This window comes from Bombus terrestris, chromosome 16, assembly GCF_910591885.1.
Source record: "Bombus terrestris chromosome 16, iyBomTerr1.2, whole genome shotgun sequence".
Lineage (NCBI taxonomy): Eukaryota > Metazoa > Arthropoda > Insecta > Hymenoptera > Apidae > Bombus > Bombus terrestris.
The window spans coordinates 5,372,232-5,398,844 of record NC_063284.1 but is presented as its reverse complement, the minus strand read 5'-3'; the positions used below and the strand labels follow the sequence as shown (position 1 = coordinate 5,398,844).

Below are 26,613 nucleotides of genomic sequence, written 5' to 3'. Positions count from 1 at the left end.
ATTTTTCTAGAGTCGTTACGTACTTCTCTTTCAGCTGCATCACCACAATAGACTATCTACGATGATATACGATTTAAAATATTTTATCTCGTCTAGAAAATTTTCAATCTCGTAAGAAGGTTAAAGGTATAAAAGATAATATAGTATTAACAAATATCTCCGTTGAATTGGAGTAACAGATTAATTCGAAAATTCGTAATTGATTCGTTTAATCGTTCCGCGAAATACAACCTTATGGAAAAATAAATCAACTTCATCTACATTTTTTACAACTTTCTCATCATATTTGCCATAAATGATTATACTTTTATAGCACTTTAGGATTTATGACGTGATGCCTTATTAATATTTCAAGTGCCTAAAGGTATACAAATTAAATTTGTTACTCTTTGACCATCCTTTTTTCTGGCGTCAACTACCACAATAGTATCTATTATAACATTCTATTTTATTGTCGACCGATTAAAAATTTTGTTATTCAAACTAAATGGAGATTAAATTTTCAATTTAAACAGTAACTAGAAACGGAACTAAGGTGATTCATTAAAGGTATATAAACAGATAAAACGAGTTTATTTAGGAAAACGTAGATAAACGTAGATAACTCTTGAGAGATAACTCGATCGATAATGAAACACAATATTCAAAAAGTAGCGCGCTTTTGAAGCTCGCTAGTGCCACTAGCGAATGATAGAATGATCGACAAGATGGCGTTAGTTGACTGGTTGACGCACAGTAGTATGGCAGCTTCCGTTTCGTCAAGTGTTTTCAAAGAACAGGTGAGCGTTTCGTAGAGTGCGTCGCGACTCTTTGGATAGATTGACGGTGAAGAAGCTCACTACTGAGTTCTCTCTGGTGTTGTGGCCCGGTGTGTGACTGTGTGTGTGAGAGTGTGTCGTCGAACGTCGATTTGAAAAATTCCAAAGTTGATTTTTATAGAAGCGAGCCTGTATCGTTCTTTAGGTGTCTTGAATCTTTTGTCCTCGAGTTTTGCGACAAACTCGTGCGTGCAGGGACCGATCGAGGTAAAAGCTTCCTGCTGGGAATGTTGATGGACTCGCTTCTTGTTCGAGCATCCTGCCAAGAGGTGGGTAAGTTTTGCCGATCTGTTCACCTGGTTACGCGGTACGCCGTACCGCGTACGCCGTCTCGATATAACGTTCGCTCGAGGTACACCGTCTTTCTCAAAATTGAGATGCTTCTTTCCGGCTTTATTCATGCTGTTTATTGCTTGCACCTCGAACGATTGATTTTCCGGTTATGCCGAATTTAGATCTTTTCACTTTGGATGATCATCACAAATAATTTTTTTATAGTGAATGTGAAAGATAAAAGCTGGAGTATCTATACAGTTTACTGAAATATTCTTCTTTAGGTTGATCCAGTAGAATGATAGATCTTGAAACGAAGTATAGTCTTTTCTATTCTCCTCTCTTAAAAAATACGTCTTATTCTCCTGTTCCATTCTCTTATTTGTTATTAAAATTTGTAATAAAGGAAATGGTAACAATCGGACAAATTCATATTCATTTCGTGCGATACGTGTCATAGAAATGCGGACTGGTGATCTAAATATGTATTTAGTATAACCATACTTATAACAGCATGCACGCACATTATAAAATATAATTAAACTTGTCCGAATCGTCTCACTACGAATGAATCATCCATTCAAGAAATCAAGAGCAGAGATTGATTTTAATCTATTCACTAGTCACTCTGGATGAAACATGTTTTTCGATGAATCATCCGTGATGACCATCCAAAGTGAAAAGGTGTAAATTCGGCTTTAGCTTGATTTTCATCGAGCTCTGCCGTAGAGACGGAAGCGGTACTGGCCGAGTGACATCTGCATCGAGTTGGACGTGTCCACGAATGGCGGTGCGAATATCGATCCTCTGGAGTCTCCGGCCGCGAGGCCGTCTTGTTTTCGAGGTCACCAGGACTTCAGTCGCAATCCTCACTCTCGATCTTGATATCTTCGTCGCAATCCCTCTTCTTTCCCTTTTCACGCACCCTTTTTTCACCAAAGTGTCTATTATCATTCCCTTTATCATCCCCTCGCCTTCTCTTCCATCTAATGTTACTGGATGATTACTATGATTGTTAACATCCTGTGTACCACAGATTGCCCGTAGCGATGAATAGACGACATGTACACCAAAGAATCTGTTTTTTTTTTTTACCATTGATAACATGTACGATGTACAGTGACTTATGAAAGTCTTTGAACATAATATTGAAATTTCATCAAAACTGTAATGAGATTCAATTACCATGATTATGTTGGAAAAGTTTGAAATAAATGTGAAAATACAACGGCTACTACGATATACAATACTTGATACAGTATGTGTTGCAAATTCTCAACTAGGCGACGATCAGTCAGGTTGCAATTGATCGGTTGATATCGTGAACGTTATTAACGTTCAAGGTGGAGAGGTAGATTATGCCGAATAATATTATGTTTAGTTGATTTATTTCCACACTGTAGTATAATATGGAGAGTATAACATGACGCCCTGATGAAGACTCTTTGAAGATTGGTTGTAAAAGCCGCGCCTGGTCCTTATATGCTAACTCTCCGTCCCAGGGTTTTCATGAGGAGGGAATCTATTCTTTCCAATCTTGTACTTATGTACCCTCGTGGGCGCATTTCCTCTGGTGTTGCTGATTGATACTAGATGTTTACTTTAGAGCGAACCCATCGAGCACTTAGTGCTGGGTGGGTGTTAACTAGCCTCTCGATGAAATCCGCAAAGTGTAGTTTACGCAGGAAATGTAAAATTCTATTTACCGATTTCTGGGGCCCGCACATTTAGGGTAACAGAATAACAGTTCGATAACTACGAAACTTTCGCTAGTTTCGAAGTTTTTTTGGAAAGATATTTCAAGTACCTCCACACTGCACTGCGGTAGACGATTGTATTATTTAGGTGTTGAGATGACAATCTAAGGTAACTGGGGAATAGTGGAAAAGTAACTAAGCAGTACAGTAACCTCGATGTGTAAGAATTTTGGCGCATAACTTACATAAGTGGTCGAGGAAATCGCTGAAAGTGTCCTATTTCTAGAGATGCAGGAACAAGCGTGGGGAATGCAGACATTCGATCCAAATCGAACGATATATGTACTACTACTTACAATCGCTTTGAACGTGATGAGCGCAATAATCCTTCTGTGTTGTACTTTCAAATCTTATTTTCAAGTAGCGATTGATATATGACATTTTGCATCGGAAACAAAATTTATAAATTTCCAAATTTTTATTTTCTCCTATGTTATCGATATATACGATATTTCGATTAATCGATATACGTACTTACATATCGATTTATTTTCTTGCATCAAAAACAGAATTTAGATAAATTATATATCTACATATTCGATATTTTTATTGGTCGATATACACATGTATCGTACATAGCTGTATCGATTATTGATATGTCTCTGTATCGAGCAATCGATATCCCTCGATCATATTAAACATTGAGAATGCGATTTAGTGTTCAGACGTCGCCATAAATAATTTCTTGAATCCAGAAATTCACGTAATAGTATTCTTATGAGTTTGAATGTCTTTTATTCCATTATCGAAGTATCGAAACAAATTGTCGCAGTAGGTTCTTCGATTTCGTATAATTTTTTAAACGAAAAAAGCGCTGTATTACGTATTTCATTCCTCTTACAATAAAACAGAGATATTTTATTTATAGAAACAGTTCGTTATTCATCATATTTCCATCTTATTCTTTTTTCGTTTCAATGAATACCATTGGTGACGTTAAAGTGCGCTGGAAACCAGTAGAAACCGGTATCACTTTAGCGATCTAACGAACTGTATTTTCAGATTGTGCTAGCAGCGTTTGTTGTTAAGATACAGGAAGGAAATTAATTGCAGATTAACAGAATCGACTATACACGTGACAAACAATTACTAATCTATCGTACTTGCGTAAATTTTAACAATAACAGTAACAGTAATATGAGAAAGACACATCTCTTAGCGTAATATGACACTCAACGAATATTATCGCAGTATACAGCCTGTTTTTCTTTTCTTTGTTGCGGTACTTTCTAATCGCTCGTTCTTGAGTAACACCGTATATTATTTAGTATTTGGAAACTGCGTGCGTTGACCGGTTCGTTTATCGAACTCCCAGCGAGGCTTTTTTATCGTGTCCCGGATTTCACAACACCCGTGTTTATTGTCTACTTTTATCGTGTAAAAACAAGCTGAAATATGACGAGATTCCTTAACATGTAATAATCTAGTTACTAGAGCAATATGCGTTTTTTATCGATTTCTCAGATTTTGATGAATTTGATTTATTTGCCGATTACTTTTATTTTTTAGGATTATTAATAGCGAAAGAAATTGATTACAAAAGAAGCATAAGTTTACTTCCTGCAGCCAGTACACGAACTTTAAGCTTGAATCTCTAAAAAGTCGGCCAGAGAAGGCTAAAGTCGCATTATTTCGCAAGCGATTTAAATCCTGATTCCCCGACCTTCGTCGCCATTTTCCTATCTAAAAGTAGTTATTACTCGAGCAATTTGTCACTGAATATAAAATATTATTTTGGAAAACGTAAAATGTGCTTATCGATGCATCGATAGTTTTCTTTAGGCTTGATAAAGGTTGGTAAACATCAGAAACGTCACGCACACGACAATTACGATTACTTCAAGGTCGTATTCACATTGGCGATAAACATTCGAGGTAATCAACTGAAATCGTCTACTTATTTTAATTCATTCGCCACGTATGTAATTTGTACAGCAGATGAGTGGTAGCGACTGTTCCTACTGGTGAATCAATTTTATTATCGGTTCCAGGAAGATCTGTCGCGAAGAATACACCGCATTGCCGTAACTGTTTTCTGCGCAAGTCATGATTTTTCTCAAGATAAAATACAACATCCGATCGCGACTCGATAATTTCGTAATACGTAAAGATTTCGTATCGACTTGCGATTTCGCTTTGACATAATTTGATGAATAATCATTGGGCTGTCAGCTGATAATCGATTTAGCGTGTAATTATATAATGAGATTTAATACACTGATAAGAATTATTGTAGCACAATTAATGAAGAGATAAGGAGCATTTTAGGTTTTCGCAACTTTAAAATTAGGATAGTAGCGTAGCGTTACAGATAAGAAAATACTGAACTAAGTTTTCTGATGATTCGCAGTTTGATATTAACAGTAGTTAGTTGATGAAATGATTTTGTAATTAATATAAAATTAAAGGTAGTTTCAGACGTTCATTGGAATTTTCATAATTGAGTGGAATGTTTTTTTTTTTTGGTCTGATGATGGAGTTATGGAGTCAATAGCCTTTGGTGGCTTACGAAAGCTCGCAGTGGAGCGGTTCGCAGACCGAAAATACTGCGACTCGAGATTTTCAGGCCGTGCTAATTTCGACCATCGTATTTTGCGTGAACAACATTGCGTAAAAACCATGATCATCTAGTCTCGTCTAGTTCTACTTATTTTTTCTTTTCCTCGATTAATTAGATAAAAAAATCTCCAATTTTTTAAATCTGTTTTAGTAAGTAATCGGCGTGGAACGGTAGCAGCAATTGCTGAATCGGTTCAACGTTGAATCTGATCGACGTTCTGAAATTTGGAAGTAAAGAGAAGATTGTGATGTAGCGATGAAGAGATTTGTATTTTTTATTGGAATGATTGTTTTGTCCAACGATATATATTACTGTTGAGGTTATTAAATGTATAAAGAGAGAAAAAACGTGGATAAAGTATAAGATAGAAAATATATATTTAATAGAGAAGTATAATAATAAGTAGGAATACAATTTGAGCTGGTCCAGATCCGCACGCTAGCAGTGTTACCTTATAACTGAAAAATCCCGAAGCCAACGTCGCCTGTCTATTGTTTATGGTCTGCCTCCCTGCTATTCTTTTGTCTGTATGCTGTCGATGGCTTCAGCGCTTGAGAAAACTGAAAAGACCAGATGTAGAGTTTTCGTAGAAGTAGTGACCCCAGATGTAGGGTTTTCGTAGAAGTAGTGACCACTTCAACACCCTCCCTAAAACTCTATATCCCTGCAAACAATTATATCTTAATATTTTTCTAACTCTTGTCGTAAATATCTGAACCTTGATTTTGTCAATGTCTTCACAAATACGTTTGCCAGCCGCCTTTCTCTTTTCCATTCAAATTAATTTATTACTAAAAACAAACTACGACAAGACTAAACAGATCATGTAGAGTTTTTTTTTTTTTTTAGAAGTGATAACCAACCGACAATTATAAATAATATAGGACGCGAGATTTATATTCAGGGCAGTATAAATACGTGTTCATACTATCTTCTAGCACAAGATACAGTCTACATATACTTTTATACGCTGGATACGTGCCTAAAGGCACCTCTTGGTCTTCGATTTCTGCCGTAATTTCACCCTCTACCTTCACCAATGTCTACCGTTATTCTAGAGTATAGTCATCTATAGCGAATAACTGAACCTGTATTTAATATTCCCTGTCGTTAAGAATGTTAAAAGAAAATGAAATAACTACGGTATCTATAACGTTAAGTTTGAAATGATACGAGAAGGAAGAAGAGAAAGAAAATTGAAGATAAAAGTAGAACAAGGGAAGCAGGAACCGTTTATATACAATGAATTGTGTACTGCTGTCTCGTTGAAAAGGCTCGTCGTTGACCTGAAAACGCCGTGGAATTTTTTTCCGAAACGTACAGTTTTCTAGTAAAATGGTATGCGTTTCTCTCACGGTTGCGAGATTCATCCTGAGTTCAACGCTGTTCCCTTCGCATTGACCCAATTTCTTTCGCATAACGCGAGGCCTGGATATGGGTATTATTATCCCAGTCACGGCATTATTCTACCGTGAATTCGTTCGATTTACTGACGAACTCGCGTTACCTTTTCAATCCTATCTTCAGATAATTCCCACTTCTTTTTTTATTTTTTAAAATCGATAGAGATACGTTTCAATTTTATATTTATCGGCACGCATCTGCGATGCGCTTTATCTACGGCTAATTTGTTTCATCACGTTGTTGACATCCTTTGATTTGACAAATCTTGATCATCTTTCAAAAGAGTTAGACTAATATTTACAAATAGAATCTTCTTTCGAGTTAACAAATATTTTTAGAAATATTTAAAAACTGGCAATTCCGGAAATGTAGATTTGTAATATAGATTCTCTTAAAATTGATGATTTTGGAAATATAGCTTCGTAACGTAGATTTTTGAAAGGTTTATGGCTTTGGAAATGTAATTTGAAATATAGAAAATTTAGTTTGAAATTAGCAAGGAATATTTTATTTGAAAATGTATTAATATATCGAATTACGTGAACTTTTCAGAACTTTTAAGAGGAGATACACGTCCCACAAGAGCATAGTACGTTGTCAAGGAGTCTTATAATTTTCGTGCTCAGGATTTAAGTCAGTTGCGCAGAGAATCGACTGGAAATATGATAGAATTGTTGCATCAGCATCATGTAATCAGGAATCATCACTTTTTTAAGACACGCAAGCGTACTGTTCTGGATTAGTTTCAACCGGTTTCTCATGTTGATCGTTTCTTTGACTTAGATCTGGGTAAGTCCAGGATCCTAGTTTGGCTTGGATGCGCAGATATATCCAGGTTAACCGCGAGACTTTGCATTCCCTGGCTTCGGACACGTTGGACTCAGTCGCAGAATCAGGTCGACCATGCCAGGAATCCGATTTTGCCGCAGTTTCCTTCGACACGTTTCCAGTCCTTTTAGTCACCTTGGTCTTCCAATTGATCTCCTATTAATTATTGATTTTATAAGTTCTCTATGATTAAATTTATTCGCAGAGGAAGAAGAAGAAGGTTGATATGCATTAAAAAGTAAAATACATACGTATATACATATCAAAAAATTATAAGAGAAAGGATGTTTGTTTTATTAACGTTCCCTAATTTTCATTAACAATTGTTAAAAGCAGTCTATTAAATACAAAAAAAAAAAAAGAATTTATTAAGGATTCATAGAAGTTTAAATTTATTCGCAGAAAAAGAGAAGATTATTGGTATGAAGTAAGAAGGAAAATTTATGTATGTCTAAAAAGGATAAGAAAGAGGATGCAGCCGTCTGTTTGAGATCAGCTGGAAAATAAGTTCAGTAACAGTTTTCCCCGTAAGAGGGTCGGGGACCTCGTGTCCACCTCCCAGCGTGAACCTGCACCAGTTGCGTTGTGAAACTCGTGAGGTCGGCCGTGGGCTCACCGCCAGTCACGCCTGGATCGTTCTCGAGGTAACTTCTCTCTGGAGGCGGCACGATCCACTTATATATATCGTCGTCATGTGATTCGGCACCGAAAAACGTATCGTTCTTTTTTTATCGCGTTTATGTGCATTTAATAAAAATAAGTGACCGATTGAATTCTCAGGTGTTGGACTCTTACTCGTTGAACTAGAAAATTGGATGAGGAAGGGAGAATGTATCAGAAGAACAACGGCGTTTACGAAGAGGTCAGCTGGGATCATTTTAAGCCACTTTTACATTGAAATTCGTAATTTCCAAGTCGCTATTAATGGTGTACTACGATTTCTCTAATTATAATTTTGCGAAAAACGGATCGTCGTCAGTGTGAATTGTAAATCGCGATTTGTTGTTTAGTCTAGATATCTGGGGCGAAACAGGGAAACGGAGAAGAGATGTGGAAATAGCGATTTTTTCGAGGAAGTGCTAGTGGGGCTCGAAAAACAGTGAAGTAATTTGATTGGAATGCGGTTGATGGTTGAATGCGAGTTTTGTTACATGATACGTGCTGTATGTTGGAACTATTCCGCTAATAAGTATCTGCTTTGGTGCTAATTGAATCCTATGGTAGGAAAGAATTGTCAGAGGCGATCTTCCTCTTCGATATCCGATATCTGATATGGAGTTGATAATGTCGTTCTTATCGATCATAAGACTAGAAAATCTAGAGACATTAAAATATGTCCCGAGTTTCTAAAGAGAAAATAGGCTTCTTTAAATACTATTAAAAAAAAAAATACTTTGAATCTATGTCTAGGGAAGTAAGTCTGGCATAAAATAGAATTTATTAAAAATTAAAATATAAAATATAGTCAATATTAGGAGAAACGAGACATTGAAGTCTACGATTTTAATTTCCGAAGGAAATAACATTCTTTAAAAATCTTAGGATCATCAAGACATGTTAAAAGTAGTGTAAACAAATTCCAAGTCAATTGGTCTTCGATTCTCGTGAGAACAAAATTACCAAGGCTAGTATAAAAGCTTGTGTTCCAAGAAAAAGAAGGAACGTCGTTAAAAGGTTGTTAGAGGAGAGGTAGATTATTTTGAAAAGATACCAATGATTAGTGTAACTAAAATTACAAGCTAACCAGATAGATAATTGCCAAGAATGACGGTGTAATATCAATTGTTCAAGTTGGTTCATTACGTAAACGTGTAATCTTGTTTTTGTCGAGATTATCCGCAGCCCAATCCATCGGTGGCTCCCGACAGCAGACTGAAATTCCTTAACCGCATTAGATGCCTTCCAAGTTAGGTATATATGTACGTGCCTATTCCGATCCAATACGAGATCTTTGACTCGTACACAGTCGCATCGGATTATCTGTCGTCGCTTTTGTACTCGCTCTTACCGTCTCCAGGCATACCTGTTGCTTCTTTTCCTTTTTTTCCAAGACCTTTTCGACCGTTCCCAGAGATCTGACCGATTAGATGGGAAACGAGGATGGCCCGTGAAGAGGAATTACTGGAATTAGTATTGGAAGCCGTTTAGACTGCCACGGTCAAACGTACCCACCGTTCGCTTTCATATCTGAAAAAGGGAACAAAGAGAAAGCTTCAACAGCGTGATGTAACTGATAACGAGAAGAGTATTTAAGTGATTCAGTGTTAACAGTACTGCGATACGGGCAATCAGATAATACAGTTTTCTTGGTATTGTTAACACATCCGAGTGACCCTGACTTCAACACGCAGTGGAAATGGCAGGCCTTGACATTACGAATTTAAATTCTTCGAAATGTTCAGTTCATGGGAATAATTGTCAGTCAAATTCAACGTTCGTTATTGGCATAAGGAAGTTGGAAAAGATGATGTGATGCGTGTTAGTCACGACTCGCTGTAATATATGTAGGGCTAACATAACGGTCGAGTGGCCTTGGTCCTAATTATAAAAAATGTTCCACGTGATAGAATAAGAAATTGATTTTCTTAAAACGCTGTCAGCATCCATTCCGATCATTCTTTTTAATTATTGCTATTTTTAGTTAAGTGTTTGCGTATTTTAGGCTCGACTGCAGGCCGCAGAACACACGATGGCAATAAATCGCGCCATTTTGAATCATGTCGCAAGCCAGCGGAGGTAAAACGATGCCCATTAAACTCGACCATCGCTCTAATCAGAGTTCTGTGCACTGATAGAATCTCAGTTGCACCAGGGAAACTTATAGTTTCCCTGAAACGAACACACGCTCAACGCCGATGAATGTATCTATACAGGTCGTTGTAAATCACGTGTTGAACATGGCAGGAAATCCTCTGGGCGTCACTCTTCTATTATCTATTGATTACACAGATCTTTTGCGGAAGGAGGTTGCCTCTGATTCACTTTTTAATACTTTGACGTCGGTGTACTGCCGCATGCATGTAGTTTCACCTTCCGCATAATTTTACAAGGTAAATATGCAAATGAAAAATACGGCAACGCTTGAAAAAATGAAAAATATCGTTTCCGGTTTGCCGCCGATAGTGCTTGAAAAGCGCAAGACATCGATTCAAGTCTCCCAATGTCAATATGTTGATTAAGCCACGTAAATGGTATATATATATGTATAATATCAGGAAAAGGAATTAGAGTTTGTTTCGGATACAAGGAAGTTATCGATATAAAGGTTCCTAATAGAGTTGTCAAGAATAAAATTAGCTCATATTGATGTAGAATTTCAATTATTAGCAATTATTATCAATTATAAGCTATGTGCTGTATATATTATTTAGATGTTCATTTGGCGTTTATCTTAGGTATCTGATATACGTTATAAGAGTGTGAAAAAATAGTTAATTAATGGTTTCATTAACGTACGTCGATAAACGACACGTGCATCTGCGTTGGGAACCAGTTTACGGGATTATGTAACACGTGGCGTTGCAAAATGGAAGCAACTGATCCGCTGGTTAGCCAAGGCACGCGCTCGTGAGTACACAAAAATACCTGCTCTTGACAATGATCGAGATAACTAGTGGCGTTTAACAGATCTGCTTTCCATTCAAAGAAACAAAGGAAATTGCGAGAAAAAAAGATAGCAGAGAAATTAGGAGCAGAAGAAACGGGAATTCTTGCTGATATATGGGGACTACACGAAGAGAAAATAAAAAGAAGCGTCAGGAGAAGAGATGAGAAATGGACGCGTGCAGTTGGAGGAAGCAAAAAAGAGTTGGAATGAGATTGAGGACATGTAGACAGTATAAAAAAGCCAGGAAGCTTCCATGTAAGTTAAGATGCCAGTAATGGCTTCGACCCACTTGCGATCGTCTTCAACGTCCAAAACGTTTCCACGGTATTTGAACAAGTAGGAAATCATTCAGTTAAAAATATCTCACGCTTCGATATCTGACTCTGTAAACAATTGTACAATTTACATGGATTTCTAGGATCCTTTAAGAATGTTATTTGCCGAAGAAGTTAGGGGAGGCGAAGAGGTAACACGCTATCGCTGAAACCCGAAGAAAAAGGCAATGGTCTTTGAGATAGCCACGGTGGAGGGAGTCGTAGCAACGTTCTCTTTTCGTACAGCAAGGCTGAATCAGTCTCATCGTGACTTCCGCGCGCGAAGCACGCACTTTTCAATCATTGCCATCCTCTCATCGCAACGCACATATGCGTTACACACATACTATTCCTCAGAAGCACCTGCTGATCATTTTTTGTGCCATTTTCAACGCCAGCATGCTGATTTCAAAGAACAGTTAACGCCGTTGCCGTGAAGAGATATTGTACGCGGCTGTCTCACTTTTATTGGAGTCCTTTTTACTTACGGAATCAAAGAAAGAAGAATCCAGAGATATATAATGTGGGGAATGCAGGTGTGTCTTCTCTGGTGTTATGTTCACGTGGAAGTGCCGAAAGAGACGCCAGATCCTTCAGCTTTTCTTGTCTTCATCTTCTGTTACCTTATAGATCACAATGGACACGTATCGTATCGTATATTATCTTCCTCATACATGATGAATATGCGACCTTTCGACCTCTGTGTTATCTGTTTTGCAAAATTGACCAAGAACGTTCACCGAATAAATAATCTGCTAAATATTGTATTTGACGGATGGGTGGATTATTTTTGGGAACCATTCATATTTCCTTGATAGAACGACAGAATTGTCTTCACAACGCTGGCGCACTGGCTGACTGGGTCATATCATTGCATTATTTTCTGCGTCAAGTTCTCGAACGTGGCGCGACCGTGAAAAAGCGAATATAATAGAGGCAGCCTGCTACTCACGCGACCAGTACGTGACACGCCTTTGCATACATTAATGTCAGAAAGATTTGATCGTCTTAACGCGCTTATCTCTGGTTATATCATGTTTGTTTTTTCTTTCGAACTTTCATAAATAGAAGTTACGGTACGTAGGTTAGTTATTTGATAGAAGAGCGAGTATCGCAATTAGTAGCGGAACTCTCTGATAATTGGATGTACGAGCACGTGTAGTTTCTGTCTCAAGGTTGTTATTCGGTAGAGTATGCAAACGTAAAAATCTGTGTAAATTCAATTTCCTGTTCAGTCCATGATTCGCTGTCGGAAATTCGCTTTACACACTTTGTGCGTTCCTTCTTTGTTTTTCGGATTTTCGAGCACCGTTTACTTACTTACTTACGATGGCTAACAACCGTTTACTTACGGTGGCGTAAGTACCACATCATGTGCTACTCGATAGAATTATTAAATGACAGAGCCAACCGACATCGTGATCCCTTTTTAGACTGGCGTTTTTAAGTTCAATCTCACCTTTGAACTTTGAACTATACGATTGAATGGCTGTTGTAATGTCAAACGTACATTAATGTAACGTTGGTTATATTATTAATGGAGCCAGCTGTGTTTATATTTTGTTATGCTATGGTAGCGCCACTGGTTCGTCTTGGTTTTATATGTGGGATTTCATAAATCGCAGTACATTCTGTGTTTTTGATTCATTATTATATATGTATACTATCTGCGATTTACGTAATTGTACGTGCAACTTAATGCAAATGCTTTTTGTATTATGCGACGGTAAATTCTGTCGCTGATAACCCATGGTTCATAGATGTTATTTGCCTTCACTTTGAGATAGTGCCATTATGTTGTTTGTTAATGTGCTAGCGTGCTAGCGTGTACAAGCCATAATCAAGCTCGTAAAGTTTGTAATCACCAGCGATTATTGCTGAATTCTGAACTTCTGACGTAATGTCTCAAGATTCGCTGTCATTCTTCCTACCTTCGAATTGATAATGTCGATAGTCGACGTCACTCGTGGAACACTTCAATTCTATCGTTAGTTAATCTTAAGGCAATTTTTTGTCTCAAATTATTCTCCTCTTTCAAAAGATTATTAATTTTATATGTAATTTCTAGGGTTCCGGATATTTAAAGCGTGCAAATACTGAACGCCTCCATGAAATATTTAATCAGGTAAATTTTTATTGGTTCTCTTATAATAATTAAGGTTCAATGATTATATCACCATTACACCCAATGATTATGTTATATCGAATGAAAATAAAAAGTAAACGAAAATTGTAGTACGCTTCACAAGAGAAGAATGGCGAGTGGTTCATGACCCCGTCTGACTTTGTCCGGAGTTACCTTGGACTCTATACCAATTCAGATTACAATCCTGACTCCGTTAATCTGCTCGCTGGTATCGTCGATACTAGTAAAGATGGGTTTGTATTAAATCTTTATCCTTTTCTATGTTCATGAAAAATTAAATTTTATAAGATATTTCCTAAATGAAATCCTAAACATAAAAATGTATCTTTTTCTACAGGCTCATATCGTTTGCTGAATTCCAAGCGTTCGAAGGGCTTCTTTGTGTGCCAGATGCCCTGTACAAGACAGCCTTCCAGCTGTTCGATACTAATGGAAATGGAATGGTTGCATTTGGTACGTAGAATCTCCTTCTAAATTCTCGATTAATTAACAACGAGTTTCTAACTTGTATTTGCTTTGCAGATGAGTTCGCTGAGGTGATGAAGAAAACTGAACTCCATCGGCGGATGCCTTTCAACATGGACAGCAGTTTCATTAAACTTTATTTCGGAAAGGATAAGCAGCGACTGATCAGCTACGCGGAGTTCAGTCAATTCTTGCACGTAAGTTCTTGATAGGGAAACTTTCAGTTTCTGAAGCGTTAAGATATTCTATTTTTAGGATTTTCACGAAGAATACGCGGTGGAGGCATTTAAGAAATTCGACAAGGATGGTCAGGGTTTTATTTCAGCGCTAGACTTTCAGGATATCATGCTGAGTATCAAAAGTCATTTGCTGACTAAGGATGTGAGGGATAACTTAGTTGCCGTGAGTAATCGATCTAGAGTGTTCCTTTATCGATGTATAAAGGAATGGTTAATTGATTTACGATAATTATAGGCGGCCAGCACCGGGCAGGGCGGACGGAAAGTCAGCTTCCCATATTTCATGGCGTTCAATTCCCTCTTGCACAATATGGAACTTATTAAACGTATTTACCTTAACGCGACGAACGGCCATAGATTCGAAGAAGTTACTAAAGGTATTTACTTCTTATCCCTAGTAAATATGGGAAAATAAAAGGAATGTAACAAAAATGGTCAATTGTTTCAGAGAGGTTCCTTTATTCCGCACAAATGATGTCGCAGATCACGCCACTGGAGGTGGATATTCTTTTTCAACTATGCGACCTGCTACATCAAACTGGGTGAGTATCTCCAATCCTGAGAGCGAGCCATCCTCCTTGGCATCGATAGATCATAGAAAGGTCACGTGGAACGAGTAAAACGTGCGATTACGATTTTCCACGCTGGCCTGGTCAACGAGAAGCAATATGTGAATTATTATAGAATTAAGATGCTATCGTTGCACCAGCAAGCAAACATCGTCATCATCCAAAAAATGTCGAGTGTCTCTTGGCAAAGGAAGGATGGAGATTATCCCTGCTGAAACAATCATTTCTAAAAACCGCCTTCTATGCCTACCAAATAAGAAACTAAAAGCTTTCCACATAATAATTTCCGATCTTTTGTGAACGCCAATTAAAGTTCCCATGATTGAATACATTTGTTTACGTGTTTACGCTGCCTGGATCAGATCTACGGAAGATGACGAGGCAGATTCGCGGCTTGGGTGCGTCTTTGTATTACAAGAATAATCACGTGCTATAAATTCGTTCTAACGCATAAACGCTGGCCTCGCGCGAAAGTAACGGGAATTCCTCTATGATACGGAAACAATGAATTTAGAAAAATTAGTTGAAGATTTCCACCATTTTTAGCTAAATTTCTAATGCACGTTCTTTTCTAAATTCCAGGTTTGGTTTCTTAGAGTGACAATTCCCATTTCTTTTGCCAATGTATTTGTATGTACATAAATCGATAATATACACATTGTCTTCACCTACTTTCTTTAGCATTTATCTTAGGATGATGGTATTTGTAAACGTTTGCACATCGTGGGCACTAACGATATTCCATTTTATCCGATGCTATGACAGACTTAAGGATATGTTTAAGGAACTCTCTTGTATTGACAGGATCTTCATTTTTAGTATCGCTCGAAGCAGTGCCATCGACGTCCTTACTATAACGACCATCCTAGAAATACCTTGTTCTTTTATATTTCTTTTCTTTTTTTAATCTTTAAATTGGAAACGATCTCTTTCATCCTTTCCCCCAAGTTTTTGTTTTCTTAAACTGCTTTATCTTCGCCATGGCTACGGATCTACATATTGAGCACGCATTTTCTCGAATTTCAGGAAAATAATGTACAGTGATCTCGTGGCTATTACTCCTGAGCAGTATTTCAAGCAAATCACGAAACGCTTAGCTGAAATCAAAGCGGTGTCGGTAAGTGTGGTGGCAGAAGAATACTCAAGCCAATCAGCTGACACCAGAATTACCGTTGAGAACAATCTATGTTACCGAAATCACGTTAGTTTCGTTGTTCAATAGTCAGTGTTCTTGTTTCAGAGTCCTGAAGACCGCGGCGTGGTAGTGCAGATACTCGAGAGCGGATATCGCTTTGTTTTGGGATCCATAGGAGGAGGTAAGTCCGCCAGTTCCCACCATTTGTTACTTTTCTTCCAGCCACGGAGGTTTTTGGGATACCAGATTTACTAGTTCCCCTAATATTTTGCTAATGAATACGAAGTATTTGGGAAATTGCTTTTTTAAACTTGGAACGTCAACTCTATCAGGAGTGGAATTAAGCAATGGTAGTATTGCAAGTAAAAAAGACTAGATGGAGAATATTTTCTTTAGCTGTCGGCGCTACAGCCGTCTACCCTATCGATTTGGTGAAGACGAGGATGCAGAACCAGAGGACCGGCTCATTGGTTGGGGAGCTGATGTACCGAAACAGCTTTGACTGCCTGCAAAAGGTTGGAATCGAAAAGTCTCGCCACGATACACTGCCTACATTGTTAATTATGAAGTTGGTATCCTGCGTTTGACAGGTGATCCGGCACGAGGGCTTTTTCGGCCTTTATCGAGGTTTGGTACCACAGCTAATGGGCGTAGCGCCAGAAAAGGCCATCAAGTTGACCGTCAACGATTTCGTCAGAGATAAGTTCATGGATAAAAACAGCAATTTGCCCCTTTTCGGGGAAATTATAGCCGGGGCTTGTGTAAGTGATCCATGAACATCCCTTGACCTTTCACTCTTACGGTAGACGATAAATCCCCATGATTCTAGTTTATCGAGAATTTTTGTTTGTTCTCTAGGCTGGAGGATCTCAAGTAATATTTACGAATCCTTTGGAAATTGTCAAGATCCGGTTACAGGTGGCTGGTGAGATAGCAGGAGGAACTAAAGTTAGAGCTTGGACTGTCGTCAAAGAGTTAGGCCTCTTCGGCTTGTATAAAGTGGGTATACGATAAGTATAATCCAATTGGAGCGATTATTTCATATGACGAGAAAATTGGAGAAACTCTTAATATTTCAGGGTGCAAAAGCTTGTTTCTTAAGGGATATCCCCTTTAGCGCAATTTACTTCCCGTCGTACGCCCATACAAAGGCACGATTAGCCGATGAAGGAGGTTACAATACTCCTCTGTCGCTACTAGTATCTGGTGCGATTGCTGGTGTTCCTGCAGCAGCGCTGGTCACTCCTGCAGACGTGATAAAGACCAGATTACAAGTATATTTTCTATATTAAACATTTCTTACTCTTTTATTCTTGAAAGAAAGAGAGAAGAAAAAAGATTATAATATTAATTTGATCTTTAGGTTGTGGCTAGACGAGGTCAGACAACGTACAGTGGAGTACTAGATTGTGCAAAGAAAATTTACAAGGAGGAAGGTCCGAGAGCGTTCTGGAAAGGAGCCACAGGTATCAAGTTCTACTTTGAAGTTACATTAGGGTCGGGAGAAAATTCGTAGCAATAGCGGGACATGACATTTATTTTAAGTTCTACATTGAGAAAGTTAGTAATACATCTTTTATTTGGTCGATTGCATGCGCGGGCGTCGGCCCTGCTGCATCATTCGACTATTCTTTTTCCCCAATATGACCTGGCGTCTTACTTCTAAGTGAGTACTTCTTTTTCTCTCTGCCTGTCAGTTATCGTGACTTTTTTCAATTTCCCAGCCAACCACCACTTTCTTGTTACTTTTGTTTAGCCACTTTCTTGTCTTAACTTATCTTTTACTAGGTTCATTGTTTTGTATGCAGAGTGGTCATCAAAAAGCATTGCATTCTCACGGTTTATCCTCATGTAACGTAATTTTTTATTTCATTCTTATCCACTATCTGTTGATTTATGAAACTAATCACGTTGTCAATTTAGTCCTAGGAAGGAAATTTTTCGAGTATATTGAATGTTGAATCTGAAGATGTGTCCATTCATAAAAGGTCATAACATTCATGTTCATATTTGGGATTCAAATCTTTATTCAGACAAAGAGTATGAACCAGTGTGTGAAAATGTAACACGAAGCAAGCGATCGTATTCAATTTATCCTTTCATTTTACAGCACGAGTCTTCAGATCATCCCCTCAGTTTGGCGTTACTCTTTTCACCTACGAGCTTTTGCAGAGGCTCTTCGTAGTTGATTTTGGAGGATCGTAAGTGCATTTATGATTATACTTTTATTTTATTTGCGTATCGATACGCTTCTTCCCGTGTCCATTAATTTTTATTTACTTTCAATAACCGTTTATCCATTTTGTTTAAATTTTCTGTGATTAATGTGCATGCGAATTAAAAAATCATTTGGAGTTCCTTATTTTTTGGATAAGTACGTCTTCCTGAATTCAAAATTCTGTTTCTGTTCGTGTAACCAGTTTGATAGCTTCAACTTTCCGCGAATCGAAGCAGAAACTAACCAGAAATTCATCATCATCCATAACGTGGATTAATATATCTTTTCTTAATATAATGTAAAATAATGTTTTCAGTCGACCTACAGGATCGGAGCAAAAGGTGCCTGCAACGGGGATGGCAGACGAAATTCGATCGACGAATCCGGATCACATAGGAGGCTACCAGATTGCCTTGCCGATCTTCACTGGAATCGAGACGAAATTTGGTCTATGTCTACCCAGGTTCCAAGCAACAACTAGCATCAGAAAGTAACGTCGCCAACCTGCTTCAGCTAGATGAATATGTTTGTAGCGAACCCCTCATCATTACAGAATTCCGTAATCATGTCGTTCAAAACTCAGATTCTCTGAGAAGAATAAGTGAAATGAGCTCCGCAGAATCATGAACTGGATAAAACGGGAACCCGTCGTCGATCGACCTAGCAAATTGCGCTTCTAAGCTGAACCTGGACGGGAAGGAACACCATAAGATAAGATAATCCCGGCAGAATGACGCAGGATATTATATAGGAGATAGACCAAGAAGGAAGACATGAAGAAGAGAGATATTCTTCCAAATTGATACTTGTACTACACACATGAGAGTAAAGGAAAGGTGTTATAAATATGGTGGAGGCTATCGGAGATTCCTTAAGTCTAGTTCGGTTAACGTGTATTTGGAATCGATGATGAAAGAGCAGCGTCAACGCGCACAATCTCCTCGGTGATAGCCTATTTATCGAAACCATGATAACAGAGAACCATGGAAAAAGTCACACACAGGGTTTAGACAAGTTAAACACGGACGGTTTAGCCTAAGACATTGTTAAGACGAGTACTGTCTCTTTACGCTTATGTCATGCAAGCGTGAAGCTCGAATGGATTAGCGATGCGAAGAAGCAGAGGAAGTTATCTTCTTTATATACTTTCTTTTGTCTATAATCTCGTAATCCTCACATTTTCACTCTTTGCACTCTACTTTAAATAGCGAATAAGAACTTCCTCAAACAATATGTGGCAATAACACTCCTCTTTTTCGATATCGCTTTGCTTCAGTGGGATTTCTTGAGATGAAAACGAAGGAACTGATAGTTTATTCATGGAAATTGTGCGAAAGGTGAAATTAGGCGTGTTAATATGTTCAGTCCAGTCTTTTCAGCGAGAGAGAACCGGTTCGCGCTTCAAACCTTGCTTTACGCCGCCATGACCGCTATATTACTTTTTCTACTTTTTATATGTGGATCGAAGACGTACTTGTTCGTATACGGTCCCGTGTGTTGAAAAATTTACACTATTTTTGTAGAGTTCTATTCGATTGTAGCGGAAGTAGAGGCTCCACGAGAGGGTTTCCGTTTTTCTAAGGACACCTACAGGTTTCAAAATCGCCTTACCGTTTCTCTCCACTCCATAGAATCGCTTTTAGAGCTTTTTACAGAGCCCCAGGAGGGCTGCACGACTTATTGATCTCTACTTTATCGAACGGCTGTAGAATCCGCCATGTTGTTCGCCTGTTTTCTACTCTTCTTCTAGTCGCAACTGCCATTCGTTTTATTTCTCTCTCAAGTATACGATAAAACAATAGTATATAATAGTTTCGTTTGGATTGATAATTGTAATTTCGATGAAGTTCCGATTTAATAATACGTAACCTTTTGTTCGTTCTATTGCACAGCGAGATCAGAAGAGGCTACGCCCTTACACGTTTCTTCCTTTTTACCGGAAACTAGTGAAAAATGTTCTGTATTGCACGAGATTCTAACACTGTTAGGGATTACGTCCTATTTTGTCCTGCCTCAGACAATATTCTGACCGGAGACCAGAGTCTCGTATGATACTAGAGAACATCCTGGAATATGTTTCTTTTTGTAAACGTTCTCGTTCGCTTTGTGAAACAATTCGGCGCGGCCTCCACGCGTTCAGTGTATTACCTATCAAAGATAATCGAGTTCTATTTATAAGTAAGGATTTATCAAGAGCTCGAGGAGTGTTTTAAAACGGTAAAAGGAGGACTGGATCCTCCGTCCATAGTTTCGTTCGCGGGCCTCGAGCTATTTTATATCACACGCGTGGATCGAGGAAACTATATGTGAATTATTTAGTTGATCGTCCAAAATATTCGAAGGAAGTAATGTTCCAATAACTTAATAACTCCGATAAATAAAAAACATTTGCTTCAATTCTTACATGCAAATAATAATGTATAAAAATTTCCTGTTTTTTTTTCTTACTGCGATTATGTCTTTGATAATTTTGGACGATCAGGTTGACCAATATCGCGTTGGTTTTTCGTCGAGAGGTCTCAAAGACCGTGAAACGCTCCCTCCCGCAGTTCGATATTGTATACTATTTAACGATACACGTCGGCTCGTACTTGCTGTAGAGAAAATTAGGTCGCTTGGGACGAGCTTTCGACGCTTTCGATCGAACATTCCGAGGTATGTAGGCACAGATTCGTGAAAGTAATATTTGTACCATGCTTCAAAGTCGCCTGACCTTTCATATCATCGTGATATTCCTAAAATTAATATCTAGACATTATTTTCTATCATTTTGTTGAAAGAATAAATACAGTAGAACTCTATTTATCTGAAATTGTCAGGAGAAAAACAGTTTATATAATTGAAGTGCATACAGTAGAAGTTAATCAATCTTCTGTATTCTCTATAATTTTCGTCCACATAAAAGGAGCTTACATTTAGAGTGAATCCAAATAGTAAAAGTGCAGTTAATTGGGTATTAATTAAAATTTCATTTCAATAAATGAAGTATAAATAAATGGAGTTCTACAGTGCTTTAAAGTATTTTAGTTTATATAAATTCATTTGTCGCTTTTTGAGATTAGTTTGTGATCAGAACTGATTCAGGTGACTTTGTAGAGTTATTGAGGATCGTTGTATCAATCGACTTCAGCGAAATGCAACTCACTAGTAATTTTCACTAACAGCTATTGCGTATTCCTCTTTATGTGCATGTCGAAATCCCTTTGGTCAAAATCTCGGGCCATTCCCTACAAAAGCGAAGGGGAAGGAAGAGTTTGTTGTCAGACCTCGATATAATACTTGAGTCGATTTTTTTACATGGCACAGCTTTTCCAAATTCTTTCTACAAAATTATTTGTTTTCTGCAAGAGGGACAGAGAACAGCTGTATAAATTTATGGAAAACAGCAAACATTTCGTGAAGTACATATGTTTACTTTCCCGGTGTAATTTTATGGCAAACTTGGTCTTCCTTTAAAGCGGCAACTTGTAAATTAAGTTCTGGAGTTTAGAATTAGCGTAGATATATCTCAAATACTGAATCTATATTTGTGTAAGATTAGATAATTTTAATTAATATAGTTAACATAGTACTGACCAAACTAGACTTCAGAACTTAGATAGCTTTGATTATTCTGAAAGTGATAAACAGCGTTCGTCATTGAAACAAACTCTCTGAGGGTGTCCCAAATGAAATTATAATTGTTAAAAGCGTCGAAGTATTATCTTGTGAGCTGACATATTGTCAATATGTATCAGGTTCAAATGATTGATATATTTTAATAACTGAACGAAGCAACAGAAAATCATGGGATAGAAGGAGAAGAGACACGTGCTGTGCTCTAGGCTAGAAAGATGTATTTTCTTTGTCTTTCGTGATGTATAGTGATCAATGAAATCACGTGCAAACAGAAGAACGAAGTTGATCATGTACATAAAAGATGACAAGAATGAGTACAGAGATATCTATCGTTTGGGGCAACTGAAATGCGGAAGTGAATCGCTTTCTGGCCCGAAATATCAACTCAAATATCCTGATCATAGTTCGATGTATATACATATGTTGCATATGTAATATATTTGGCCGATATGCATACGTGTCGTGCATATGATATGTACAATGTGCAAATACGAATACTGGAATACATTCAATTGCGTTCGACTCGATTAATCTGTAGTTGATAAAAAAGTGTGTGGTCGGTAAAAATTGTAAAATCGATAACAGGCTTCGTTGGTGATTGGTCGACGATTAATAATCGATTATCTACAGATGAAAAGTTAGAGAATCAACTATCTAAATGTTCTAAGTGCCAAATGAGTATTTTTAAAGCTAAACTTACTCTTTTTTTGGCAGTTCGATCTTTCTTTGTAAATGATTTTATTTGCTTAGTAATTCGAGTCGAAATGATTGATTGTGGGAAAGTACTCGTAGATGTTCGGGAGCATACAAAATAATAAAAGTTCAGGAATCCGTCGTATGCATTCGCAGCTCAATACACTTTGGTTTTTATACCGCCACATCGTCGAAACGATTTTTCTCGATATTTCTGCACTAATCTCTAATCATCGTTCTTAGTAAGATTTATCTCTTTATTATCGTCGTCGTCACGATTTCTAATGTTGCTACGAATATTTGTCGGGTTTAATGGAAGGACAGAAGATATTCGCCGTCTCACATACATACACATATATACATACACAGAGATACGCAGCGAACGCGATTATCAAGCTTGTGCTAAAGGGAAGAAAAGAACAGGAAGAATCAGATACGCGGCTCGAAGGAATTGAACAATTTCTACTATCCATAAAGCTAGCGTCTTAAACAAGCCAATCAATTTTTTCATTTTTTGTTCCTATTTTACTTTTCATATCGCATTGCTTCATGAAAAATCTGTTGTTTCATTTTAGATATTGAATCGAAGGTTTCTCCAAACGGCCTAAAACGCAAAAACTGTTTGCTTTCGTTCACAGAGCGTTTCTGAAGAACACCTGTTCTTTGTTTTTGCCGGTAACGTTCACGTTCTGTCCCAACAGAGATCGAAATGTGAAATGATGCCGGCAAGAGGCATCAGCCGGTTCCAAGATTATTAAAATAACGAATGTAAATCAACGATTCTCGCTATGGTCAATGATAGTTTAAAAATTTTAAGGAAGAAAAGAGGAGATTTGATATATATTGGAATTTCGATCTCTGTTCACAGGCTTCGATGTTTTGCCTGTTACGACCACTCGTTAGCGGGAGACCTAACAACACAGACAAAATAGTTACGTGATTGCACAAAAGATATAATATCAGAGGGGAACTAAATAAGCGAATTAGGATTAAAGGAACTAATTAAATTAAAAGAAAGCAAAAGATTATTATGTATATTATTCAAGCGAAACAAACACAAGTAATTAAGCTCGCTTCCATGATCGACCATCTCATATCCCAATCGTATAATGATAAAGGAAAAAGTAAAAGAAAATAAGAAAAAAAAATGATATAAGAGATAATTTAACGAAACGATTATTATACGATGATGTAACTATCAAATATTATACACTAGGTCTTTCTTGTCCCCGTTGACGTAAATCGAATCGACGTTCTACTGATCTGTGATCATTGTCAGATTCTTGACGGTAAACCGGAAGGCCGATTAGTTAGACGATTTTGAATTCAATTCTTACGAACTATTCTCAGTCGTAATATCTTTGATAACTTAGTTTTACCTCATTGCAAATTGTAAAGATTATATATATATATACATATATATATATATACACATACAATTGTAAATCAAAAAAAAGCAGGAAAAAAAGAAGGAAAGAAAACACCTAATTGTGAATAACACCTAAGCTGTTGTGCATATATTTTAAAATCAGAATAAATATTATTTAAAAGACGCTCGTTCAGTGATCCAATTCACTCATAAGTAGACTACGGATTTTTATGTGTTTATGAGAAATTTAAAAGAGCAGATTTGCATAGAATGCGTATAATATGCAAAAATATATCAAATAGAGAAAGTACAGTATTCTTTGTTCTATAATATTTAATAGGCAAAACAATGCTCTATTCAGATTTCATTAATATTCAGATTCTATTGAGATTAATTATGTTTATAAAAATATATATTTCTCATAAATGTCCGCAGGCTACTCATCAGTATTGGAATCACGACAATAAAAATATGAACAATTACGTCTCGTAATATTTCATAAAACAAATTACAGACTTTTACATTTAAATAAAGTAATTTGTGTAAGGTAAGTGAAAGTGAATTAAATCGTCGTGGTTCCAGATACTCGCGTTATTTAATTATCGTTAATCTACGCTGTGCTTTTATCCCTATTTTCGTCACGCAAATTTCTCCGGAAAACAAGCGTGGTTGTCGGTCGTAGTTTAGGTATGTCACGATGGAATAGAGCTGTTAAAAAGAATTTCAACGAAACGTTAATGCCGACCGGCGTAATTTTAAATTCACTTGACTGCGCCCGCTTCTTTACGATGGTCCTCGACACTGTGCGACAGTAACGACCCCATAAAACACCCAACTTCTCGTCGTTTAGCCGAATACTAAAATATTCCGGACATTATGTCCAACATGTTATTTTCCCCGCTAAACGTAGCTCATGCAATCTTTAAAAGCACGCCAAGCTTCCTCTGGCCGGCACCAAATTTCTACTATAAACGTCCTACCATGGCAATTCCCGGCAATTCTACTTGATACATAGCTGTCGGGATTTATGCGAATTTTCAGTATTTTCCTTCTCCTTTTTTTTAAGAAACCCTTTATCCTCTGGAAGATTTAGAAATGAACTAACATTAAGCCTTGAAGATTTTTAACTGAAACACAATCAAATCATATAATCTTATATATATATAATTGTAAAGAACATGTTTCTTTTTAAAGAATTATTACTTTTTCTCTTTTTTTCCAGGAACCCTTTGCTCTCTGAAAGACCTAAAAGTGAATTAACATAAAATTTGAAGATTTTTAATTGAAACACAATCAAACTTAGATCATATAATCTTAAAGATTATGTTCCTTTTTGAAGAGTTATTATCTCTTCTTTTTTTCTAGGAATCTTTTGCTCCCTGAAAGACCTAGAAATGAATTACCATTAAGTTTTAAAGGTTTTTAACTGAAATGCAATTAAAATCTTGATACAATTAAATCATTTAATCTTGAAGATTGTGCTTCAGTTTGAAAACTTACTCTTATTATCTTTTTTCTTTTCTGAGAAATCCTTTACTATCTGAAAGAGCTAGGAACGTGTAACATTAACATGTTGCTTATCATGCGAATTTTATATATTATACGTCTTGTGTCATGGGAGTTACAGTAGATTAAAATATACTACACCATAATATTGAATTTTTGCAAAATATTGTATTGTATTTGTGCACTTTTTCATATTATCTATGTCACTCACGTTGTCGAAAAATTTTAGTTCCTGAAATCTATAATACTCGAATGATGCTAAAATATTTAGTAACGTGGGTTACCGATCACCGTCGTGGCAGCAAATGTGTTATGTTCTGAAGATATTTAACTGAAACATGATCAAATTTAATCATGTAAGGTTAAAATTAAGTTTCTTTCTGAAGAATTCTTTTCGAGACCTAGTTTTCTTAAGAAATCCTTGAGTTTTTAATGTAATCGGAGAACGAAAACCACGAAAGTGGAAACCACTCCAGGCATCTTAATTAATTCGATTCTCAATTCTGTGCTGTCGTTTCTCGACTCGAATTCGACCCAATTCGTCGAATATACGCATGTCACTAGCAGACGGACGTTTATAGGGAAATTTGATCCTCGAAGTAGGAGCGCGTCAATCGCGAATCGATTAAACGACACTCGAGTTTACGATACTGTTATCGAGGTTTCGATTGTATCGTGGGCGAGATTGAATTTCCGATCAAGTTTAATCCATCCATTTTCTCCTCTGATAATAACAGTTGATTATAAAAGACTGAAGAAATCATACGTTATGTTAGTACATTAATTCGATAATTCTTTAGTTTTGCTTGTCTCTGATAATTATTTGGCTTGTAAATTAATTCGCCATCTTTTCGAGGAGTATTCAAATTTCGCTGTGACGTAAGCTTCAAATCATTAAAATAATTTCTATTATTCGATACACGGTGGATCCACGTAAATATAAATGACATTTCGTTAAAACTGATATGAAACGGATAAACATTTAAGTCAAAAATAATTACTAAAATGGGCGGGCGATTTTTAAATATTTTAAATATAAATATCCTCATTTTTTATTTCATATAGCAATTTAGGAAGAAACGTCGTCTGCATTT

General features: G+C 37.0%; 1 protein-coding gene and 3 long non-coding RNA genes across 13 annotated transcripts; 1 reads left to right on the top strand and 3 right to left on the bottom strand.

Moving 5' to 3' along the window:
* The first annotated feature begins 730 nt into the window (after positions 1 to 730).
* On the top strand, positions 731 to 24,196 carry LOC100643914 (calcium-binding mitochondrial carrier protein Aralar1). 10 transcript variants are annotated; one of them, XM_048413494.1, is made up of 24 exons: positions 8,081 to 8,502; positions 10,303 to 10,690; positions 11,036 to 11,207; positions 11,287 to 11,583; positions 11,666 to 12,097; positions 13,630 to 13,686; positions 13,798 to 13,940; positions 14,045 to 14,160; positions 14,230 to 14,369; positions 14,428 to 14,574; positions 14,647 to 14,788; positions 14,860 to 14,953; positions 15,343 to 15,378; positions 16,007 to 16,097; positions 16,221 to 16,296; positions 16,512 to 16,630; positions 16,706 to 16,876; positions 16,974 to 17,114; positions 17,195 to 17,389; positions 17,479 to 17,581; positions 17,761 to 17,781; positions 18,226 to 18,316; positions 18,650 to 18,823; positions 18,887 to 24,196. In XM_048413494.1, exons 5-24 carry the CDS (start codon positions 12,083 to 12,085, stop codon positions 18,894 to 18,896), a joined length of 2,082 nt encoding a protein of 693 aa, XP_048269451.1. In that variant the 5' UTR covers positions 8,081 to 8,502; positions 10,303 to 10,690; positions 11,036 to 11,207; positions 11,287 to 11,583; positions 11,666 to 12,082; the 3' UTR covers positions 18,897 to 24,196. The 10 variants fall into 10 exon arrangements, with proteins under 10 accessions (XP_048269446.1, XP_048269456.1, XP_048269452.1 ...); XM_048413491.1 differs by lacking the exons at positions 10,303 to 10,690; positions 11,036 to 11,207; positions 11,287 to 11,583; positions 11,666 to 12,097 and having other exon boundaries at positions 8,080 to 8,354; positions 8,421 to 8,502; XM_048413492.1 differs by lacking the exons at positions 10,303 to 10,690; positions 11,036 to 11,207; positions 11,287 to 11,583; positions 11,666 to 12,097 and having other exon boundaries at positions 8,267 to 8,284; positions 8,421 to 8,502.
* Positions 2,463 to 4,795, bottom strand: LOC125386591. The gene is made up of 2 exons (XR_007226915.1): positions 3,034 to 4,795; positions 2,463 to 2,961 (listed from the first exon to the last, which is right to left on the bottom strand). It is a non-coding gene; the product is annotated as an uncharacterized LOC125386591 (long non-coding RNA).
* On the bottom strand, positions 7,298 to 12,987 carry LOC100644040. The gene is made up of 3 exons (XR_001099423.3): positions 12,050 to 12,987; positions 9,385 to 9,827; positions 7,298 to 7,796 (listed from the first exon to the last, which is right to left on the bottom strand). It is a non-coding gene; the product is annotated as an uncharacterized LOC100644040 (long non-coding RNA).
* A 696-nt stretch (positions 24,197 to 24,892) lies between the features above and the next one.
* Positions 24,893 to 26,226, bottom strand: LOC110120007. The gene is made up of 2 exons (XR_002308544.2): positions 25,217 to 26,226; positions 24,893 to 25,140 (listed from the first exon to the last, which is right to left on the bottom strand). It is a non-coding gene; the product is annotated as an uncharacterized LOC110120007 (long non-coding RNA).
* Between the last annotated feature and the right edge of the window lie 387 nt (positions 26,227 to 26,613).

What these genes read in the sequence shown, in the direction of transcription:
- LOC100643914 (XM_048413489.1), top strand. Translation starts at nt 1,046, where the DNA reads ATGTTGATGGACTCGCTTCTTGTTCGAGCATCCTGCCAAGAG. An exon ending in GACCTGCTACATCAAACTGG is followed by an intron (nt 14,954 to 15,342) that starts GTGAGTATCTCC and finishes TGCCTGGATCAG; the next exon opens with ATCTACGGAAGATGACGAGG. An exon ending in ACCTGGCGTCTTACTTCTAA is followed by an intron (nt 17,782 to 18,225) that starts GTGAGTACTTCT and finishes TTCATTTTACAG; the next exon opens with CACGAGTCTTCAGATCATCC.